At 42.9% G+C, this 22067-nt stretch overlaps 1 protein-coding gene across 6 annotated transcripts in view; it reads right to left on the bottom strand.

Annotated features, from left to right (window-relative positions):
• Nucleotides 1-265: 265 nt before the first annotated feature.
• The window catches only part of LOC141761406 (RAS guanyl-releasing protein 2-like), a 40392-nt gene continuing 18590 nt past the window's right edge, over nucleotides 266-22067 (bottom strand). The window contains exons 8-17 of one of the 6 annotated variants that reach the window (XM_074624817.1): nucleotides 18150-18266; nucleotides 17437-17718; nucleotides 14316-14393; nucleotides 13960-14082; nucleotides 12792-12907; nucleotides 12544-12685; nucleotides 7148-7184; nucleotides 2945-3103; nucleotides 2213-2275; nucleotides 266-1815 (exon numbers count right to left, since the gene is read on the bottom strand). In XM_074624817.1, coding sequence (XP_074480918.1) covers nucleotides 2217-2275; nucleotides 2945-3103; nucleotides 7148-7184; nucleotides 12544-12685; nucleotides 12792-12907; nucleotides 13960-14082; nucleotides 14316-14393; nucleotides 17437-17718; nucleotides 18150-18266 — 1113 coding nt within the window. In that variant the 3' untranslated portion in view covers nucleotides 266-1815; nucleotides 2213-2216. The remainder of the gene's footprint in view (nucleotides 1816-2212; nucleotides 2276-2944; nucleotides 3104-7147; nucleotides 7185-12543; nucleotides 12686-12791; nucleotides 12908-13959; nucleotides 14083-14315; nucleotides 14394-17436; nucleotides 17719-18149; nucleotides 18267-22067) is intronic. The other 5 variants (XM_074624816.1, XM_074624818.1, XM_074624815.1 and 2 more) reach the window with 5 other exon arrangements.

Here is a 22067-nt window from a genome sequence, read left to right as displayed (position 1 = left end):
TTCAGGTTAAGTTTTGAAAAGGTTTTAATAACCTTAAGATTTGTAAGTTTTCCCCCAACCCAGAGATTCATTCTTGCACATTAATTCTTCATGAAAATCAAGCTTTCACCTGGGATTAGCAGTATTAACAGAACTGTATTTATAGATCAAAGCAGCTGCTAAAAGCTGAAAATATCCTCTGCTCAAGTGAAAAAATTTGATTCATATAAGGACAAAAGTGTCCAATTTCAAAGAGACAAAAGACCTTCCTTAATCAGAACACATATTAGAGTGATGCCTGCTGCATTTAATACTGGGGGAATCGTCCGGGAGACCACAAGGGAGTATAGCATGACATCAGTCTGAAAGATTCATTCACAGAATGACAACAAACATCTCTCGTCAGGCGGTAACACAGAAGGGCCGGCAGCTATTTAGCTTATATTTATACAGAAAAATAAATACCAGCAACGTGAGGAGTCTCGTTCAATGACAAACCAGCACTTAACAATATGGCACTCGAAAGTCTGAATTCATCTCTCCACAGGCACAAAGCAACAGAAACATTTCCTCTGTCTGGAATTTCAACACTTCATGTTTCCTAAAATAAATGATAACTCGGCGTGCTACATTTAAAAAAATATCCTCGACAAACGGAGACGTCTGGCCGCAGAGAATATAGAGCCGTGAAGGGAGAAGCATGCGGGATAAAAAACAGCAAAATACAACTTGCATCAAAACAGATTCTCAGGGAAATAATATAAGATTTACACACTGCTGTCAAATGAAAAGCGTCATTACTCCAGTTTCTTTTGTTTTGAGGAATCAGTAGCAAGTTAGCCAGTGTGCCGTCAACATCTTTATTGGATAAAACGAGATCTTCATCTGACAGCAGCGTTTCACTGTTTGTGCTACATTCACTGTACTGCAAGAGGATGGATCATCTATCAGTGCACTGGTACAAGACAGTACTGTATACTGACAACAACACCACAGCAATAACTACAGGACAGTCACTGATATTCAGGTAAACATGACAAAAACATTGTTCAAAGTCCATCCTAATTATAACTGTCCACACAGTCACTTCTTTTGTTGGTAAAAACGGTCGCTTTTTGTCATCATGCTTCAGACGGGCACCACGATTCAACAACATTTTTATCTGACATCAAAATTGGTCCTATTATTGGTCCATTGAAATGTTTGAAATTTCAAAACAAGATGATAAACAATAAAAAAAAAAGAGCATCTCAGACAAAGAGGACTGTCTGGGTGGCAGCTTTACATTCTTGGCAATAATAACAGCACCTCTTTTATGTTTTTAAAGAAAAGAAAAAGTATTCAGCCATTCCAATTTGCAGCAAAGTGCGCTCAAATTATAAACTTCACTTTTACATTCCACCAAGAAAATACAATTTTGTGGATTTTTTTTTAATATATATATATATATATATTTATATATATATAGTAGGTTTTACAGTAAGACTCTTGGCCGACACAGAATCAAAATGCAGTATATATAGAAATCATACAAAGACATTCCATTCACATTGGTCGTCACATTCATGTGAGTTGGTGGAGTTGCTGTTGCGGCATGTGTCCACTGCGTGGCAGCATGTAGGTGTCCTGGCTTGTGTTCAGTGCAATTTTTCTCATCAGTGTTGAGGGTTGTAAAACTGACATACTGAAGCTCGTTCTGTGTCTGGCTCCCGTCCGACAGCCGCTGATCTGATTTGGCCTGTTGCGCACCAACCGTATAGCAGGGACTCTAAAATAGAGAGAGCTGGAGACTGTCACCGGGCCTGTTCGTCAAAATCACACTTTAGTTCAAGCCTCCTGCAAGGATTGTGATACAATGACATCCAGTGATAAATGCACAAGGAAAATGTCTACATGAAAACACATCAGCACTGAGTCAGTTGGTGTGCGGTAATCTGAATAAATTGGTTTGGGAATACAATTAATGTCAACTGAAATGATAAAGGACCTTGAGGTGGCGATCATTATCTTATGAGTCTGTGTTAAAATGTAGCTTTAAGACTTTTATTATTTCAGTTGATGCATATTCTTAAAAACATTTGTGCTTAATGAAATTGCCACAAACTAATTGCTCAACGTAACGTTAACTCCATGATGAATATTAATACAATACACACACACTATAGGCACACCAACAACGTCAATAGGAATAGTGTGAGAACAGGAGCAGCCAAAGCGAGCGTCTCTCTCTCACCTGGTTATAGGTGGACATCAAACACTCCTTCCTCCAGTGACTCTATATCCTCTTCAGCAATAACTGATGGAAACACAGAAGGCGAGGGTTTAGTAATGAGGAATTAGATTGGTCAATCAACTGCAAATGCAAAACAGTGGCCGACGCTTAATGAAAAATGCGTGGCCTTCGCCTGTTTACTGTGCCAATTCATTTGTGTGTTCTCGAGCCCGTTGATAAAGCAGGTTCACCGTGATATAAAACAAAGCCAGGCAGGGCACCACTTTCGCTAATGTCTGATGAAAACACCACATTTATGAGTCACTGGCCTCGCTGCGGTGGGCCAATCACATTTCCATTGCAAATGACAGAGAATATCTTCCAAATGTCAGCGCTCCGTATGCCCGGAGGAAGACAAAAGCACCCTTCTAAAAGTGGAGGTGTTGCAGTGGTGACATGAAGCGCTGAAAACAAGTTATAAAAGTTCCTCTAAGCTATACTTTTTCTGAGATGCATTAGACGGTGCTTTGGAAAAGAACATTAGATTTTTCTGCCAGTGTTTTGCACATTTTCAGGATTGTGAGGGTGTATTTCCATGAGTACGATAGGCTATTATATCGTGTATTTCTTAAGAAACTTCATGCTGCATGTATGTCTAAAATATGATTAACAATTATTATTGTATATAAAAAATGATATATATATATATATATATTTATACAGTGTACATAAAACAACCAAAGCAGCACTCACCTGTGTTCTGCAGGCTGGGTGGGGTGTTGGCAGGTGGAGGGAAGCTGTAGGATCGGGCCTGGAGAGCCGGCGGCGTCTCGTGGCTAATGCTCTTCGTCCTCTTCCGGCACTCGACGGCCAGGCGGCTTCGGCAGGCCTTGTGGCAGTTCACCCCGCAGGCTGCAGCCGGAGCGTTCATGTGGCGTGATAAGGACGGCGGCAAAGAGAGGTGGCGGGAGAGTTGGAGATGTCGGTGGGGTCGGATGAGGGGGAGGGAGAGTCGCCGAGACGGGAAGAAGAAAGGGGAAGGCCAGGAGCGAGGGGAAGATGGTGGAGAGAGAGGGACAGGGTCAGACAGTGGGACGGGTGCAAACAGAAACATCGGGGCGAACGGAAGAGCCGGTGGTGACGGGGGAGAGCTTCTACTCGGCATGCAGACACATGAACACTCGCACACACCCACGCTGAGGCCAACTGTGCCTGACAACAACTCTGTCAACCGGGGAGAGTCTAAGAGGATAGGAGCGATGGGTCATTGAGCAAGGCATCACGAGAACATGTGAGTCAAAGAACCTCACACACACAGAGCCAAGATTTCCTTTCTCCTCGACACCCCTGCAAAATATTTTCCTCAACCGTTAAAGTTACTACGAGGAACTTTTAAGTGGTTAGGAAGCAGTCTAATTTAATATGGATGCCTCTATATGACCTGTATGAGTAAACGAGACCATCAGCGAGAAGATTGGCTATTTCATTGGTGCCACCGCGTCCGATTCCGTCGAAACCCGGATGAAATCACGCTGGAGGTGGAGAGCTCCATGTCCGGCAGCAGAGACTCCTCCTCCGGGCGAGGAGCAGAGCTTCGCCTCGCTGCTTCGCCGGTCCCCGCTGGGAGTCAACACCGACGCGCTGCTGGAGGCCCAGGCCGAATTGTTGTGCCCGCTGGACGGGAGGGAGGCACGGGCGAACCAGAACCAGGACTGAGCGGGGAAGACTGTCACGATGCATTTCCACTAGATCCGGCGACAAATGCTTTTCATGCATTTTAAGCAGGAGAAGTGCATGATGGGAGTGTTGCGACGAGTTGGAGAATGTCTGTATTTCCATTAAGTTGAAAAATCTCAACTTATGCAAATGCGCCCGTCCAGCGTGACGCTTACAGCTCAAGATTCAGAAGTGGCATAGCCTATTTCTCACTTAAAATGTTTTCAGAAGTAGATTTCGGTGGATTGTTTAGACGGAATAACAGAAACTTTACGAGCAGAAAACCAGGGACCAATCAGGTGCATTCCACCAGTTGGGTGGAGCAGCGCGTTTCCTAGTGTCCTTGGCGGACCTGTTGGACATGTACCCTCAGACCCTGCTGCAGTAAAATGAGAGGTTTCTAAAAGGACTCTGGTGCACGGAAACACTACCTCTTTTGTCCACAGGGGGCGCCAAAATCGACACAAAAGTTCCTCATAGTAACTTTAAATTTAAGAAACGTTCAACAAAGGTGTTTCCCACGTCATTGCCACCTCTTGACAGTATGATAGTTAAAGAGACGGCATTCCGTTTCTCCTTCAGCCAGGAGGTGTATCACCCTCTTCATTCACGATGAACCGTCAACCTTGAAATTCTGATGTATAGAAGCAATGAAAACCCTCTCTATTCTTTTTCATTTTTTACTGTTCAGTGCACCTTGTTCTCTTGGTTTGTTGCACTGACTTTGCTGTGTTATTATTACCTTTGCAGCCGCCTACTCAGTGGCCATATAACACACCCACCAGAGCTAGAATAAAGCCTAAAAATGTCCACAACAGCGAGGGGGTTTACGCTTACAGGAATAGTTTGACATTTTGGGAAATACACTTACTTGTTTTGTTGAGAAGATCGATACCGCTCTCATTTAAATATCATACTGTAGCTTAGCATAAAGATGTGCAACAGGCTCTGTACAGCAGGTTCATATTTAACAGACAACATATGAAAGTGGTATTGATTATCTCTCAGCAAGACAGCGAATATCCCAAAATATTGAGCTATAGATTTGCTGTGATATCAGAATACTGGCATCGTGACAGCACACCCTCGTATCTAAATATCTACCGCCGCAAAAAAACTCACATCCAACTACACACACACACAAATTCAGAGGTCTCAACACACTCCAGCACTGCGAAGGGTGATTCATTTCAATTATGTGCCTGCCGCTCTCTCTGCCTCCCTGAGTACGGGCTAACAATGGTAATGGGGATGAATGGCTAGGGGGCTCTCTCATTGACTTCCTGTGGTCTCATTAATGCACTGGAACAAGCCAGAACACTCCCAGTCAGACTCGGAGACATGTACTCCTCCAGAGAAGGAGAGGAGATGGGAGAGTGTAGTGTTTTGGGGGTGTTGGTGTGTGTGTGTGTGTGTGTGTGTGTTTGCTCTCTTTTCACCTCCCTGCTGCTATTTTTCTTTTCGTCTCAACAACAGCAGTCCTGTCAGCATGTCTGTCTTTTACTAACTGCGTTCCTAGCACCAGAAAAGCTCAAATTTAAAGATTGAAAAAAACAACAACAACACTTGATTTAAGTAGAACATGCCTTGGTAATTAAGAAATTAGGTGGTGATAGAATAAAATCTCTCCTTAAACACAAAGCGCTGGGTGAACACTGTTAGTGACGGACCACAAGGCTCAAAGGCCTCAAGGGGCATTAATTACTCCAGTTGCTATGCAACTCATATGTTTGATGGTAACTTGCAAGCTCTTTAATAAGCGTTAGAAACCCTGAGATGAACCTGATTGCATGGGGAAGCACTTAAAGGGATAGTTCAGGTGTTTTGTAGTGGGGCTGTATGAGGTATTTATCCATATTGGTGTATTACCTACAGTATAGATGGCGGTCAGCATGCCCCCTACTGCTGTGGACGGGGGCAGCAGCAAAACATATTTTAGACATCTGAAAAAATCAATATCAGTTTAAATGTAAGGAATATTTCGAATATTTTCACCGCTTTAATTTGCCGTCAGACAACTCTTTCTGACGGGGAACTGAAGCTGTTATCTATCCTCTCTTCAAAGCCACCAGACTCCATTGACAAAAACAGTAATTTTACCTCACAGAACACAGGAGTTGCTGGTCTTTCGCTGCCTCGATCAGTTAGTTAGTTTGTGTTATTGTGTGACTATGGTGAATCCGAACTAACCCTTTAAAACCCCAAAGTCACACAATAACACAAACAAACTCGAGGCAGCGGCAGACTAGCAACTCCTGTGTTGCTGCAATTGCTGTTTTTGTCAATGGAGTCTGGTGGCTTTGAAGAGAGCGTAGATAACGGATTCAGTTCTCCATCGGAAAGGGCTGTCTGACAGCAAGGTAAAGCAGTGGATATAATCTAAATATAGCGTACACTTAAACTGATATTGATTATTTTTAGGTGGCTAAAAGATGTTTTGCTGCAAGCAAATAACTGAACAAAGGGAGCAGGGACACAAACAGATGGACATCTTTAAACAGCAATTGAAACTAATTTGTTGAACAATTGACACCGCAATGAAATCCTGCCTTTGAAATATCTGCCCACTCTAACTTCTAACCATTCATAAATCAGCTCACTGTAATCAATCACTCCAGCAGATGGAAACTTGCAGTATTTGCATTTTAGATTTGGCATCATTTCCTAAGTTCTTCGCTTGACATCTGGGTGGAAACATATGCAGTGTACGTTATTTAGTGCGCTGAACGTCTGCAGATTATCACTACTTAATCTTTAGCATCACATCCATAGAGGGAAAAGAAGCAATCTGTTTGAGTGTGTGTGTTTTTGAAGCTGATGAGGAGAGAACGGAGGGTGTTGGAGGTTGCCTGTGTGTATGTACATTTGTGAAATGAACCAGCTTCTTTAAACACGGGCCTACTGGGAGCCTTTGAAGGGCAAATAATAGTGCATTGTGTGCAGTGTGGTCTCAGCTGATGGAGTTTATCAGGCTGTTAGTGAACAGAGCTTTATGTGTGGACATACATTTAAAGAGTGCAATTTATTTGCTGTGGTTTCTGTGTTGATGACATTTACTCAGCACTTCAACTCTGTGGATCTTTATCGACAGAGGATGTGTGTGTGTGTGTGTGATGGCTGGGAATCGATGGCGTCAAAAAGAATCGCTAATTCTTTGAAGGCTTCATCCTTCTGGGTGGAACAAACACACATCCGTGCAGCAGACATATAGAGTCAGATATAAATGCAGTGCTCTCTTACCTTTACACTTGTAGCCTTGCTTGTAGAAGCCCCATATCTGTAAAAAGATACAGGGGAATAAAAGGGCAGTGGGGTTAGGTGTTAATTAGGATGTATTTTCATCTCCATCAGGCTGATGCTGCAATTACAGAGAGATCTGAGCTGACAAGGTGTTGAAGGTCCACCATCGTAGGAGTTCAAATGCTCTCCTTTTCAAATTTCTACCACAATAATTACATTTTTAGCAACTGCACTTTCAAAAATCCAAACATCTTGTAGTTGTAAGTATACTTTGGAAATGATATTTAACTGTTAGCAGCAACGCAAAGAATAATAAATATAGCTAGTAAAAATATAGGGAACTGAGAAATATTAATTGGTATCACTTCATTTTACAGGTCTGCAAATTTCATGGTGATTAGGTGATAATTATCAAGACACTTATTTGAAATTTCTTTGGAATTACTGCCAAATTAGCCCAATAATTACCTCAAAATTTATCGAAAATGACTTTATTGTTTAAATGCTGCCGTCTTGGCTGCTTGTCTCTTGCAAAAGAGATTCTTAATCTCAATGACCAGGTTAAATAAAGGTTAAATACAGAAAATAAATATCCTTTAATTAGTTGTGTAACCGGTGAAAGTGGCCCACTGTTATAGGTTTATTAATGCAAAACATTTAACAGTGTTCCCGCTGTGTACCTGAGTTTCATAACCTCTGGTTTTGTGGACGTATAGAACACGTGAGGGAGTGCGTGCTTGTGTGCATAACAGGTGACACTATGTAGACGAGCGCCTGAGCCTCTCTGTCATTAGTTGAATTCTTTCATGACACATGATGATAATGTGAAGGTGGCCCAGTGTTATAGGTTTATTAAATGCAAGCACGTGTATGTGTGCATGCTCGCTTGTGTGCATAAGTGAAAGTATGTATACGCCTCTCTGTCATAGTTTTGTTCTTTCATGAAACATGATCATGTTAATTATACACTTAATAACGGCTATGCGAGGTGAAAAAATGTTAATTGCCCGTCTGTTCCTAATGCTCTGGTGCCGAACCCTGTCTCTTTACAATGTACATGCTGTGCATATGCTTTTTTGTTTGAATGCACCACCAAGTCTCTAAGCCGTGAAGTGTATTAATGGAAACCAATAACTGCCCTAAGGGAAGGAAATGTGTCTAAAAGCGTGTGCTTTGGGGAAGTGGTTGGCAGTAAAGAGAGAGTATATACAGTCAGCAGTTAATGATCTAAAACATGTTAAAACACCCGTATAGTTCACATCTTGATATACCCCATTGATGCTGAGGCACCGAGCGAAGGTTGAAAAAAAAGCGGATGAAGAAAGAGGGCACAATGGAACAGAGAGAGAGAGAGAGACGGAGGTAAAGAAAGAGAGGAGGTTGGCGGGACAGAGGGGGCGGAGGGGGAACGAGATCAAGCGGGATACAGGGAGCGCTCAGACGGTGGGGGGAACAATGACATGAAAGAGCCGAGCTGGAGATCACACACTGCCCTGGCACATCTGAGGAGGCACAAAATATCCTGACCTCTTCTCAACACACACATGAGTGCATCCAAACGCACACACACTCGTCGATACACACATACATACACACAAACAGCGCGGCGGGAAACCACGAGCGCAGCCAGAGGCTCTACAACAAAGAGAAGTCAGTTACGAGCTGAACATCTAAACACAACCATCATCACAGATCTACCTACACTGACTGACCTTTACTCCGTCTGTGGACTGAAAAACACAATGCGCTCCAAACAAGAGCTGGAAAACACACCGACTGCTGCTGCGTTTCTTTTGACGATTTACTGTTCGCTTTTAGGAAAATGTACTTCCAATTTGCTGCTTTTCACTGGCAGCAGATACATATTTAATATTAAAAATGCACTCTGAGAGATATTTATGTTTATGTTTTTGGCATTCAAATGAGGGAAACAGGTTTTTTTCTCTGAAGGAAATAACTTATGTGTTGCTGTTAGAGCTACAAAAAGTCAAGTGCCTTCTATCTTCTCATACCAGACTTTAAGAGTGCCAACAATCACACGTCCTTCTGTTCCTGCTTTCCTGAATTCTTTGAAAGCGAGAGCAGGCCGATAAACACACACACACACACACAGTGAGGAGAGTGTCCACTTGACATTTGTTCAATTCACGTTAACATTTTTGGCATTCAGCTAAGATCCTTTGTATAGTGATTTAAAATGTGTGAATAGGTAAGGTTTGATAGCTTCCATTCTACAGGAGATATAACATTATCTAGATGGGCTTGAGTGCATATCTTGCTCTGCCTCTTTCTGTCTTTTTTGGCATTTTTGGTTGATCATAATTACCTGTTTCTATCCCCATCAGAAGTCTGTTCATCTCTATAACACAATAGCTAACCACATTTTTGCATTTATAAAACACTTTCTTTCAGGCCTGTTGGTGTAATGAATTTATAAAGTAAATGCTATTTATCTATTCATCTGTTAAATATGAAGCTACAGTTTAGCTTAACATAAAGACTTGAAAAAGACGGCTAGGCTGATGCTGTCTAAAAGACCTGACACACCAAGCCAACGGTCGGCCGTCGGACAGTTTGGAGCCGTCTGTGAGCGTCTGTCGGCCTAGTTTTTGCAGCTCTAGCCTGCCCTCGTCAGAGTTTTTTCGGCCATTTCAGCATGTTGAATCGGCGGCGGAGTTTTGCCTCTTTGCTTCTATACTCTTTGCCCCCGGTAAAACCACAAGGTCTCGTCACTTTCAATTTCTGTAAAACATATAACGTGTTAATTAGAGAGCATTAGAGGTGCATGTAGCTTCATCTCTAATGGACAGGGGCTTGTGACATTTGAAGACCCTCTTTGCTTCAAATCCCTCCTTCACACACTGCATGCATGGCACAAACAGGACTGAACAGATCCAGTGTGGAAACTGAGGACTTAGTGTACATGTTTCTAACAAATAGCCAACAAATGATCAACCTGACGAGCTGTCTGAGTTCTTTACAGCTCTCATACAGTTTGTGTTTTCAACTGGTTTGCACATCAAAGGATGTGTTGAGCTGAAGTTACAGGAAGTGGAAACAGATTTGTTTATGGCACAACCGTCTCCCAGTCTGGAACCCAGCAGGATAAGGTCACTGGAACAGGTTCATGAAAGGTCTGTTTTTACAAGTGCTGGTTTGCAGTATGAAGCTAAATGCACCAAATATACATAAAAGGAAGCTTTTAAATGAATCTGTAGGTGTGATCACATAAAAGAACAATAAATGTGCCTGGTTTTATTGCTTTATTTTAGGTCGCCTAGATTTCCCAGAGAGATAATTTTCAAATACTAAATACATTTCAGTCAGGTTGAAGAGATTTTGATTCTTATTCTGATTCCTTCAAACGTTTAATTTCACAGTTTGTTGGTCTTATTTCTCTGGCAACCCCTTCTCTCCACATTAAAGAGGGATGGATTAAGAGTACTGGTGAGGGAGTTTTGGATGAGTAATGTGTGAAAGGTTTAGAAAGGATCAAAGCATGTTCTATCAGTGCTAAACTTCAACTCATTCGGTTTAACGTCATCCATCGGCTGCACTTTTCCAAGATCAAACTGAACAGAATCTTTCTTTCTGTCCCTGCTGATGGGACCCTGTAGGTAATTTATTCTGGTCTTACCCCTAGCTCAAGAGTTTTTGGGATGACATTTTTCATTTGTACAGCGACGTATACAGTAGACAGCTAATCCTTAATGGGTTGCTCCAACTACTCTTTGACTCTTCCCAAGCAGCATTACAACAAGCCCTCATGTCTGCTGTATACTAAAAAGGGTTATCCTGAAAGAGTAGGAAGCAGTTTCCCCTCCTTGCTTTAAAAAAAATGGCTAAATGACATGGTTTCTTGGTTATACCTTGAAGAAGTTTGGTACACCCTCACTCTGTTTAATGCCCATCAAGTTTCTTAAGATCCGGGGACCCTTTATTGAACATATTAGGAGGGAGAGGTGTCTAATTGTATTGGACTTTATGGTGTTGCATTGTGCTTGGATACGCCAGGATTGCAGTTTTCTAGCCTTTTCTCTTGGGCCTTCCTCGACCTCACTTGGTCTTAGACTCTATTTCTGATCCTCAATCCATTTTTGTCAGAGTGTGAGCTGGTAGCTTGTTTGTTTGTATATCTTATTTTTTCTTTTTCTGTGTTGTAAAAAAGTAAGAATTTCATAAATAAGACATGTTTTTTAAAAAGTGCTCTGAGCCTCCAGCTAAAAACTTGCTGTACTCTCCCGAGATGCAAAAAAACAACAACCTTGCACTCTGTGATGTGTCTTCTCGCTTTGTGCATTTAGCAAAACGCATCTGTGTGTAATTAATTAGGATGTAAGGCCAAGAGGGGGCTTCAGGCGGAACAGCATAAGATTAGGAGAGATTCATGTGAGACACTGGAGGTGAGTGAACTCTGCAGTGTTTACAGGAGGACCGGCTTGGCTTTTCTCTTTTTTTCGAGACAAGTGCTGAAAAATGAGCTGCGACAAAAATATTGTTTTTGCACCGGAGCCAAGAGGAAAGCACAACACAGGCACAAGAGGAAGTGGCTAGTGTATCTACCTCTGCCACACACACATATTCAAAGGAAGAAGCGCGCTGCCAGAGTCCTTATCTTTCCCCTCATGATGGTTTGAAAATGCTCGAGCTTCCCCTGGAGAACGTGTGTGTGTGTGTGTGTGTGTAAATGTGCGCTCCTCTGAGTGATAACGAAAGTCTGTACATTTAATCTATGGCAGACTAGAGCATTCTCTCTCCAGCTTCTCTATATGCACTATACGCAAATGAACGGGATGTCATCTCGGTGTCTGCAGTTCAATACGAGGGCCATATTCCTGTTCTCATTACCGCTGAGCGCTGACTCACTGTCTGTGTCTAAACAACAGAGAGCTCCTTGGGGGACTTTGGGGAATGTTAAGGGCCAGAGGACACGTACGCACACACACAGATGTAACACTGCCACGGAGGAGGGTTATCATCTCGCCCAATTACCTTCCTCCCATATTTCCCAGAATGCAACTTCAGCAGCGCGCTGCCGTAACTCAAAGTAATTGGCATTGCCCTGACCTGACAGGAGGGGCCTCTGAGAGATGGAGCTATCACGCGCCGCCGGTGACTGCCGAGACAAATAATGCGGTCCTACGAGGGGTGAGCACCTCCGACCTTTGACCTCTTTTTAAAAACTACGACACGTGTTGTTGATTGGGTCAGTGAAGAAATCGATGCATTTGAAAACTAAAACAAAAAAAGATCAATACTTGTTGAAGGGTTTGTAAATCATACAGTATTGAAATGATTCGAAGTATTGCACATGTGTAATTTTTGCGTATTGACTGCGGTTATAAGTGAAGTAATACACAAGCTCAAAACATGATGAGTAGTCGGTGTTTACTCACAAAGCCGGCGCAGTGCTCGCAGAACGTGGGCTTGACGTAGGTGGCCTCAGTAAACGTGTGGATGAAACCCATCTTGCAGTTAAGCAGAGAGCTGGCTTTCATGAAGTAGTCTATCATCTCCTCTCTGCTGATCTTCCCGTCTCTGTGAGAGAGAGAGAGAGAGAGAGAGAGAAACAAAGAGAAGGGTGAGGTTGTGGTAAGCTGCGTGGATATTTACAAAAAGTGAATACATCAGCGAAAATGCTCACTGGTTCTTGTCCAGTTCTCCAAACTTGCTGAGGTATGGGAAGTTGTTCCTGATGGCTTCAAACTCATCCTGGGAGATGTGGCCGTCGCCGTCCGAGTCGAAGTTCTTGAAGACGGACTGTGAACGTGAAGGTTGCTGAACGTTAGTTTCAGTGTGGATTCTGAGTCACAGACATGAAACTAGACAAGTAAGGTATTTGTTTTCTTGTCGGTGCTCGATTTTTCCCAATACAGACAATCTGTCATGGCATCGAGGAAGTTGATTTTGACTTTACGTTGAGATTTTATGTTTGCGATTTTGAGATCTTGAATAAAATAAGAAGCAATACGTTTCACAATAAACTCTAAATTAAGCCCTGAAGGCCTAGAGGGCCCTATAATGATTCCCCAATGTTAATCACAATATGAATCAATAAGGACGGTCAATCGATTAAAATACTGAATTGCGATTAATCGCACAATATCCATAGTTAATTGCGATTAATTGCAAATTTTTTATCGTTTCAAGATGTACCTTAAAGGGAGATTTGTCAAGTATCAACACTCTTATCAACATGGCATGTAGTTACTTACGATTTTTAAATTGTTAGAAAAGGATCGTGTTAATTGTTCTTCCAAAAGTTCCAAAGTTTCACTTTAAGGCTATCTGCTTGAATTGCTCTATATCATTTTGAAACTTATACAAAAAATGAATGCTTCTGCTGTTGTCAGATACAAAAGATACACATTTGAAAGTATAAGGGGCCTCCCCAGTAGCTGAATGGTTCATACCATATACTGTAACCACGACATCTGCAGTTCCATCTCTCTCTGCTCATTTCATTTCTGCCTCTTTACTATCAACTGTCCAAAAATCCCCCAAAAAAGAATCCCAATAGCAGCCGTGCATTATAGAAATGAACCCATTAGTTTTAAGATTATTCTCAACCCACAGGGAAATATATAAACTTTCAATTCCAGGCAAAATACCTCGTAAAATATCCCCAAAAATGGAGTTGCAGGATTTCCAAATGACCCTCCCAGCCTTGGTAATTATTGTAAAAGATTACTATCCATTTGGCCAAAGAGCCAAGAGCACTTGGCAGTTATCATGTCAAGATGGTGGTGGAGTGGATAACAACAGTGTCCTTCAGGGTACAGTCTGAGAGAGGGGGGATGTGAGACACTCACCTCCACCATCTTCTCTATGTGTTTCTTGATGATCGTCGGGTCGGCGCTGGGCTTCACCGACACAGCCCAGTCATCGATCATGGTGGGCTTGGGGTCAGGCGTGGGGGCGGGGCTGGAGTTCTGCTACAACCAATGAGAAACCAGAGGCAGAAGCTGTCATCTTACAAAGAATAGACAGCTGCTGTACAGAGCAGTAGTCAAGGGTTACTAGAGAGGATCAAAATGTCACGAGGGAAGGGAAAGAAAAACAGTTCTAATATCTAATATATTTGTGGACCATCCATCATATCAAGACAGGAGCAGAGGGGGGTATATCACTGTCAGGCCAGTACGAGACCCATCAGTGTGCTGCTCACCGCTGCTGGCTTGCGAGGTTCTCTCTGCAGAGACATCTGGTAGATCTCCTCCTCCATGTGGTACTGGTCCAGAGACACCTGCACAGAATAGGACATGGGAGACCAGTGTGACATTCCTGCACAGAGTCCAGGCAAAAGCAGCATTTTAGAGGCGTAGTGTGACTGTTTCCACACCTCGTTCTTTATTTTCTCGGTACCCTCTCACACACTAACCTGTCCTTTGTAGGACATGTTAAGTACAGACATCTTTTACTTTAAAACAGCCGCTATGGCAACAGATGTGAAGGCAGCATCTATTCTTTCCTCCAGCTAACATGTTGCAGCCAACTGATGCATGTAAGCATCCACTGGATCCATTGTTCCTCCGATTCTTTTTCTTTTCTCTCACTGTAATTGTGTTTTTCTGGATTTTATTGAGTTGAAGTGGAAGGAAAAAAATATCTTTTCTTCTTGTTTGGCCTTCTGATTTAGCGGAGCTTACAGAGAGGTTAACTGTGACTTGTTCAACACATCTGAGATGATGTAATTTATTTGAAAAGGCTGATGAATACGACTCAAAAAGGAGCAAAGTAGTATTTTAAACTTGTGTGGTTTGCAGGCATGCATGTGTGGAGTTTATTTTGAAGGATTTATTGACTTTCTTTCCACCTCCTCGCTCTCCTCCCCTCGGATTCGAGATAGATCAACTCCAATAAGCACATGGCATAAGATAATTGGGTATTGACTCTGTCCAGCAAACTTCCCCGGTGCCCCTCAGCTGCAAAACCTGTCAAGTTGTTTTCTTTCAAAAAAAGGGGAGCCAGCTGCAATCTCACACGAACACCTGCAGCCGGATCGAGTGATTAGTCTCTCGGGATTGTTTTTTAAATACAGAAAGCTTCTCAAATTCAGGAAACTCTTATCTGCATCTGCCAAAAATATACTAACACACACACTCAGGGGGGGTTAGTGTGAAGTGTGAAAACACCGCCCCGGCTTCCATGCTGAAGTGCAGGCAGCAACAAACCTGAGATCAGTCTCGCTCAGTGTTCCCAGTTTAAGAGCTCTCACTAAACATAAATTGTAGCTGCACTAAACTGTTTGCTCATAACATGGATAACTCTCACTCTGAATATGAAAAGGGTTCAAGTTATGCCTTTTCCCACATCGTTTCACATGTATTTTATAGGGCAACAATGGATTTTGGGCGGATTATGTCCTTGTGGAGGCCTCCGTTTCTTCTTGTTGGTGTTTGGTGATTGATAGGAGTGTAATATAAGGCCTTATATGGGAGAAAAAGGACCCCCTCATAATCAAAACACCAATTAAGCATAATGTTTACTACCATTTGTACTCTTATATGCCACTGTATTCTAAAACTTTTCAACCTAAATACTTCAGACCAGTTTGATAGTGATATAGAGATGCATATTTCAATTTGAATCATGTTAACACAACTTTTTTTGCCCTGATATTCTGGGTAGTTTGTGATCAGATGTCGCTTTAGCTTGGCTGGATTCATATGGCTCCGTTCGCTAGCACCTGAAGACACATGACGAATTTTGGTCTACCGTCGCTGTTCTCAATAAAACCAAACTCAATATAACTGATGTCAAATTTTCTCAATTTAGATAGTTTAGCGTCTCTTGACAATGTGGAATGATTCATATTTTTCCATAGCTGGCTAATAAGCTAAGCAGCAGCAGCAGGAACGGTTCGTTGCACCCTGAGTGAAATGACTGTGAAACATCTGTCATGAATCAATCATATCAGAGTTTCTATTGGCCCAAAGCTAGCGTGGATGGGAGTAATTGGATACAATATGCTTGTTTTTTTGGCGCAAATGGTCCCCACCTGTAGATATGTGCTTTTTAATGATACAGCACACTTTTATAACTTCCATCCATCCATCTGCAACCGCTTATCCCGTTAGGGGTCGCGGGGGGGCTGGAGCCGATCCCAGCCGACATTGGGCGAAGGCAGGGTACACCCTGGACAGGTCGCCAGTCCATCACAGGGCTGACACATAGAGACAGACAACCATTCACACTCACATTCACACCTACGGGCAATTTAGAGTCAACAATTAACTTAACCTGCATGTCTTTGGACTGTGGGAGGAAACCGGAGTATCCGGAGAAAACCCACGCTAACACGGGGAGAACATGCAAACTCCACACAGAAGGGCCCCAAGCCAGATTTGAACCTGCAACCCTCTAGCTGTGAGGCGCCAGTGCTAACCACTGCACCACCGTGCACTTTTATAACTTATAGCAAATTATTTCGTGGACCCCCTGGGTGAGTACCACGGTCCCATGGGGGTCCCCGCACCCCACTTTGAGAATCATAAGGAGAGGGAGAAGAACAGTCTGTGGAAGAAGTTGCAAAATGACTGTCGCTGAATGTTTCACTTTTACAATTTAATAGTACTGTGATGACACAATCTAGTAATGTGATCTCTTATCATAAAAGGCTTTCCTGCAAAAGTGCTGAGATATAAAAAGGAGATACTGACACTGAGGTTCTCTTTTAGGTCATTTCAAAGCCAAAGCGCTCCGACAGCAAAAGCCCTTTAGTCTTAAATCAGGATACAGACACGAGGTTTCAGCACGGGTTAACAATTTAAAGTTCAGTGAAGTTCAATAGAGACGAGTCTTTGTCCTGGATAAAAGCATAATTCTAAAAAATTGAATTTGGCAACCAGATAACAGGTAAAGAAATTTCAAATAGGTTACTTGCTAATTGAACATGAAATCTGCGGACCTGTAAAATGAAGTGTTACCAAGCTTTACTTACTTACATATAATCTCTGGCCTTTGTCTGCAGACAGATTTTGTCCCAGCTGGCTACAGTCTGTCTGACCACGAGCCAATCAAATCACAGCAGAGCAAATTCTATGTATCAAACAGACAGCCTGTTATGCAGGCTGGACACAACGTGTTTCATCCTTCTCAAAGTTTCCCCTCCTACTTCACTGCTGTCTGAGTGGTTAACGAGTGCTTTCAAATTCTGCACTTCATGATGACTAACAAACTCACTGCACCTGATTCGGGACCTGCGTTTACCCCGGTACAAGCTGTTCTTCGCAGGTACATTTTTAAACACGCTGTACATACACACTATGTCCACACTTTGCACTCACCGTGAGCAGGTTGAGCAGGTCTGTGTTGGCATCCACGTGAGGCGGCGTGGTCTGGATGAGCGCCAGCTCTTGCAGGATGGCGTACAGCTGTTGAGCCTTAGCCAGGTTGACCCGCGTTTTCTCTTTGTCAGCCCAGTCTGGCAGCGCTACGTGCACGGCTATCAGGTCCTTCAGGTGCACGCCGAGGATGGGGAATCGGAAGCCCGAGCACTCGGAGAAGCGCTTGCGGTATTGACTGTAGTTCCCGCATGACGTCACCAGTTCGATGAGATTGTTGAAAACCTGCAGGTTGAGTGAATGCATTGGGGATTTAAGGATGGACAACATGGAAGAGGATGAGATGAGAGTTGGCAGCAAACAGAAAGTCTCAAGAGGGATTTGTTTAGAAGAATCAAAAACATTCTGGAAAACTTTGCTCCAGATGGACTTACATAACTGACGAGACTGTTACTCCCCCAACAACATTCAACTTTCCAGTTACGTGGCTCAAATTCTTAGTTCTAAAAAGCCACTGTGTAGGAGTAGTGGGCACAGATAAGGAGCTTGGCAGCTCACACAGACGAGATGTGGATTACTGAATCAAGATTTAATATCACTCGCTCGCTAAGTGCATCGACATGCAGCGAACATTGAATTCGTCTGGTGGCGTTTTGGCTGTGGATGCCAGAAAAAGAGATCAGCGATGGCTGGGAGGGTGGTAGCAGCTACTGCACCTTGTTGGTCTCCGCGCTGATGTGGGTCTGCGTGTCTTTGAGGCGAGAGATGGAGCTGTTGCTGAGGCCGCCCACCACGGCCATCAGCGTGTTGAAGTTCTGCAACTGCAGCAGCTTCTGTCGACGAGAAGGAGGACATATTAGGAGCGAGGGGTGACAGAGGAGGGAATGAATGTGTGAGCGAAAGAGAGAAGGTGGAAGAGGTTAAAAAAAGATGCAGGGGAGAAAACTAGCCCACATGCACATCCACACATAACCTAATCTGAGTATTCCAAGATATTACTGACTGCTCTAACCTGTCTGTGTCTAACTTAAGCTAACACTTTGTGAATGGCACTCCGCAGGGCTCCCCGCTGCCCTTCAGCCTGCGTGGCATCTACACAGAAAATCAATGGGGTCACAGCTGTGTGGGAGGACTGCCAGAGGGGATCATTTGATTCAGCTCAAACACCCTTTGGAATCAATTGGCAAAGCAGTGTGGAAGGCAGCCCAGCATTCGTTTCGGGCTAAACTGCACGTGCGCGTGACCGCCGGCGAGGCCCGAGAAAGGTTTCATTGTCAACATGAGAAGTGTTGCATTGTCAACATGCCAGGGCTTTTTCCACTGGGTGTAGAGTAAATGCTGTGTGTGTGATAGCGCCGGGAGACGGATTCATCCTCTTGTCAACCAATTATCACACAGCCGATTGGTGATGTGGCTGTTTATCAAAGCCAGAAGGCACCGACGCGTACACAAACAACATATTGTGAAATGAATTGGAATGGAGATTTTCAATGAGTAAGAAAGGGACGTTTTTTTTTTTTTGCATTTTAAATTATAACGCAAGTCAAGAGAGACTAATGAGCAGGAGTCAGTTGTGAGCTGAAATGGGACACAACCAGCGCACCCTGAGGGAAGCTCTGGGAAATGTCAAGTATGTCGAGGCTACCTTCTGTGCCGCTTCTGAATACATTTGAAATCAGCTTGAGCATAATTTCCGTCCCTGCGTGTGCTCGCACTGGGCGACATGTCTGAATACCAAAGTTTGAGGCATTTCAAATTGGCGACGGGCATTTCCAGCTGGGATGGTCGGCCTCTGACGAATCTGCCCAAATGTTCACCCATTCTGTATGAATGGCAGAAACCCAAATGACCTCTGGGCACTACATTCAAAGTGGGAAACACTGGTTATCTTTGTGTGGACACATTACCCACTGTTTAAACTGCCAGTAGAGTAATGTGAAAAGTTATGAATATGAACTTGCGGTGTATGGACAGACAATGCCTTCTTGTAACAAGCACTAGCAGTTAGATATGTGAGGCTGTCCCATAAGGATGGACGACATGACAGCTCCCTAAAAGTGAAGCCAAACCTCTCCATCGCCCCCTGGTGGCTGGCTGCAGTATAGGTCATAAATCCCACCTCCTCCATGTTACCAGATGGGACATGAGCCAAACTAAAAAGTCAAATTGCATGTCAAATACATTTTAGGTCATTTTAGGTGGTTCTCATCACACTGATGTATGTTCAAGTGTTCATCGGCTCGCAATTTTTTGGACGGGTGACCTCGATATCACTACTGCGCAGACTCTGGCTCCAAATGAAGTCAAAATCTCGCAGATGGCAGCTCCCATCTGGGATATTTTGGCATTTTAACAAGCTGATGTTTAGCAGATATAATATTTAACATGTTCATTATCTTACTTTAGCATGTTTGCATGCTGACATATGCTAATAAGCATTAACGTTAGGGACAGGTAATGTTAAGAAACTAGCAGCTAGATTTTAAAAAGTATCCAACCGAAAAACCCAGCCCAGTGTTGCCAACTCTTTTCCAATGAAAGTAGCTAGCAGCTGTAGCTCCGAAAGTCGCTAAATCTCTTTTTTTAAACCTTTATTTAACCAGGCAAGTCAATTTAGATCAAATTCTTATTTACAATGGCAGCCTGACTAGCGAGAAAGTCGCAATCCGTTCAGGCCTCCCTCCAAAGCCACTCCCCCAAAAGTAAACAACGAACATTGTTAGTACTCACAGCTGTCAAGCCAGCAGCTTCTGGAAGACTCTTGTGACGCACAACGAGCTTATTACAGTCCTGCGACACCCACATATACAAGATTTCTTTCTATTTTATGTCAGAGCATTTGATTTATTGCTTGCTGTCGGGATGTATTTTATGAAAATATATAAAAAAAATGTTTTTGAAGGAGATTACCAACCCTATCTTTAAACTACTTAAAATAATCTGAAAGAGTGGTGATATTTGAAAAGGAATATATATAAAAAAGAGATCGGGAGGAGGGAGACCAGAGGAGGTAACTCTTTCTGCAGCTGATCTGTCATTCATCCCCCACACATCAAGCCTGCTCACAATCAGCATCTGTCTTCACCACTACGCTGTCAAAGCTTCACGAAAACACTGGAAAAAGTCCAAGTGTTCAATATCAAGGAGAGCGAGACAAGAGCTGTGCTGACGTGTTGGAGTGCTGGTGTATAAAGACAGACGGTGGTATTAAAACCTACTGAGACCCCGCTAAATAAATGATGAGAGACACAAGTTTGCTTTACAGCTGAAGAGGATTGGATGGAAAACGGGTATCAATGCAGGAGTAGACTATAGCAATGAGTAACGAGGATGCATTCACAAAAACACTGCAGGCTATTATGGATTAAAATTATTTTTCTGCATTGTCTATTGACGACTGAAGCTCCCTCGCACAGCGGAGATGAGTGAATTGTCACATAGAGGGAAAACCAAGCCCATCTGGCAGACCAAATGATAACATCAAACTGAAACGATATAAATTACAGTGAAGCCCAGGACGGCGTTTTAAGGGACGTCTTTGTAGTGGAAGGATGACAGTCTGTAGGCATTATGGGAAGGGAACCATATAAGGTAGCGAGCTGGAGACTGTGTTTGGGAGTTGGTGGGTAGAAACCAGATGAAGTTAAGATTAGGATTAGAGCCATCTTGACCTGTAGATGACCCTAGATGATTTCAGTTTATCAGGCCAATGTGCAAACAACTACTCTCTGAACTTGCAGGAAAAAGATGATTATCCATGGTAGCAGCATGGCTCCAGGGATGGCAATTATGGTACAATATCTCAGCAACTATTGGATGGACTGCCATGGCATTTAAGAATCCAAGAATCCAAGAAAATGAATCCTGACTTTGGTGAAATTCGTTGCAGATATTCAAGATCCCAAGAGGATGAATCCTAAATTCAATCCTTTCCCTTTCCTTGGCTTCTAGACACCCACAGTAACGTTAACATTGCCGTTGCTTAGCAGCGGCGTTCTCATAACTTAACCACTTCTAACGCCAATCCTATCGTGTATTCCCATGTTGTAAACACAAGCTCATTTGAAGGCACCATCAGTGTGTTTTTATGTTACCCAAAATGCACCACAGTTTCCCCTACCACCTTTTATTCCTCTCTGTACCTTATATATATTTTACATGCAGCTGTGAGTAATGCCACCTGCCTTACTGTACACTGATTCTTCTACTGTAGGATGCATCACTGAATTATTTATAACCAACAAGAATTAACTGATGACACACTATGTCTTAATTTCATATTCCACTCTCTTTTGGGAATTATGACATTTTATTTTCCAATTGTAAAAAATCTTGCATCTCAAATTTAGGTGATTTTCATTCTTTCAAATCAATTTTGACATGCTGCGCCATTGTTTGAGAGAATTTTACAACCCCTCTGGCCCGTAAAAGCCTTTGGATAATGCCAAAAATGCATCATTACCCAGCGAAAAACAAGAGCGTCTTAATGGAGATGCTTTCCCCTGACAACAGCATTATCTTAACGAGCTCTCAGTCGGCATCTTAACATGCTAATACCTCTAAAGCCTTTTAAAATTAAATTCACTTTTTCTCACAATTTGTGCCGCTGAATGGGAAATGATGGTGTCTTATGT

The sequence above is a fragment of the Sebastes fasciatus genome, chromosome 22 (genome assembly GCF_043250625.1).
Source record: "Sebastes fasciatus isolate fSebFas1 chromosome 22, fSebFas1.pri, whole genome shotgun sequence".
Lineage (NCBI taxonomy): Eukaryota > Metazoa > Chordata > Actinopteri > Perciformes > Sebastidae > Sebastes > Sebastes fasciatus.
The sequence above is the reverse complement of the archived record's forward strand: the minus strand, read 5'-3'. Positions and strand labels throughout refer to the sequence as shown.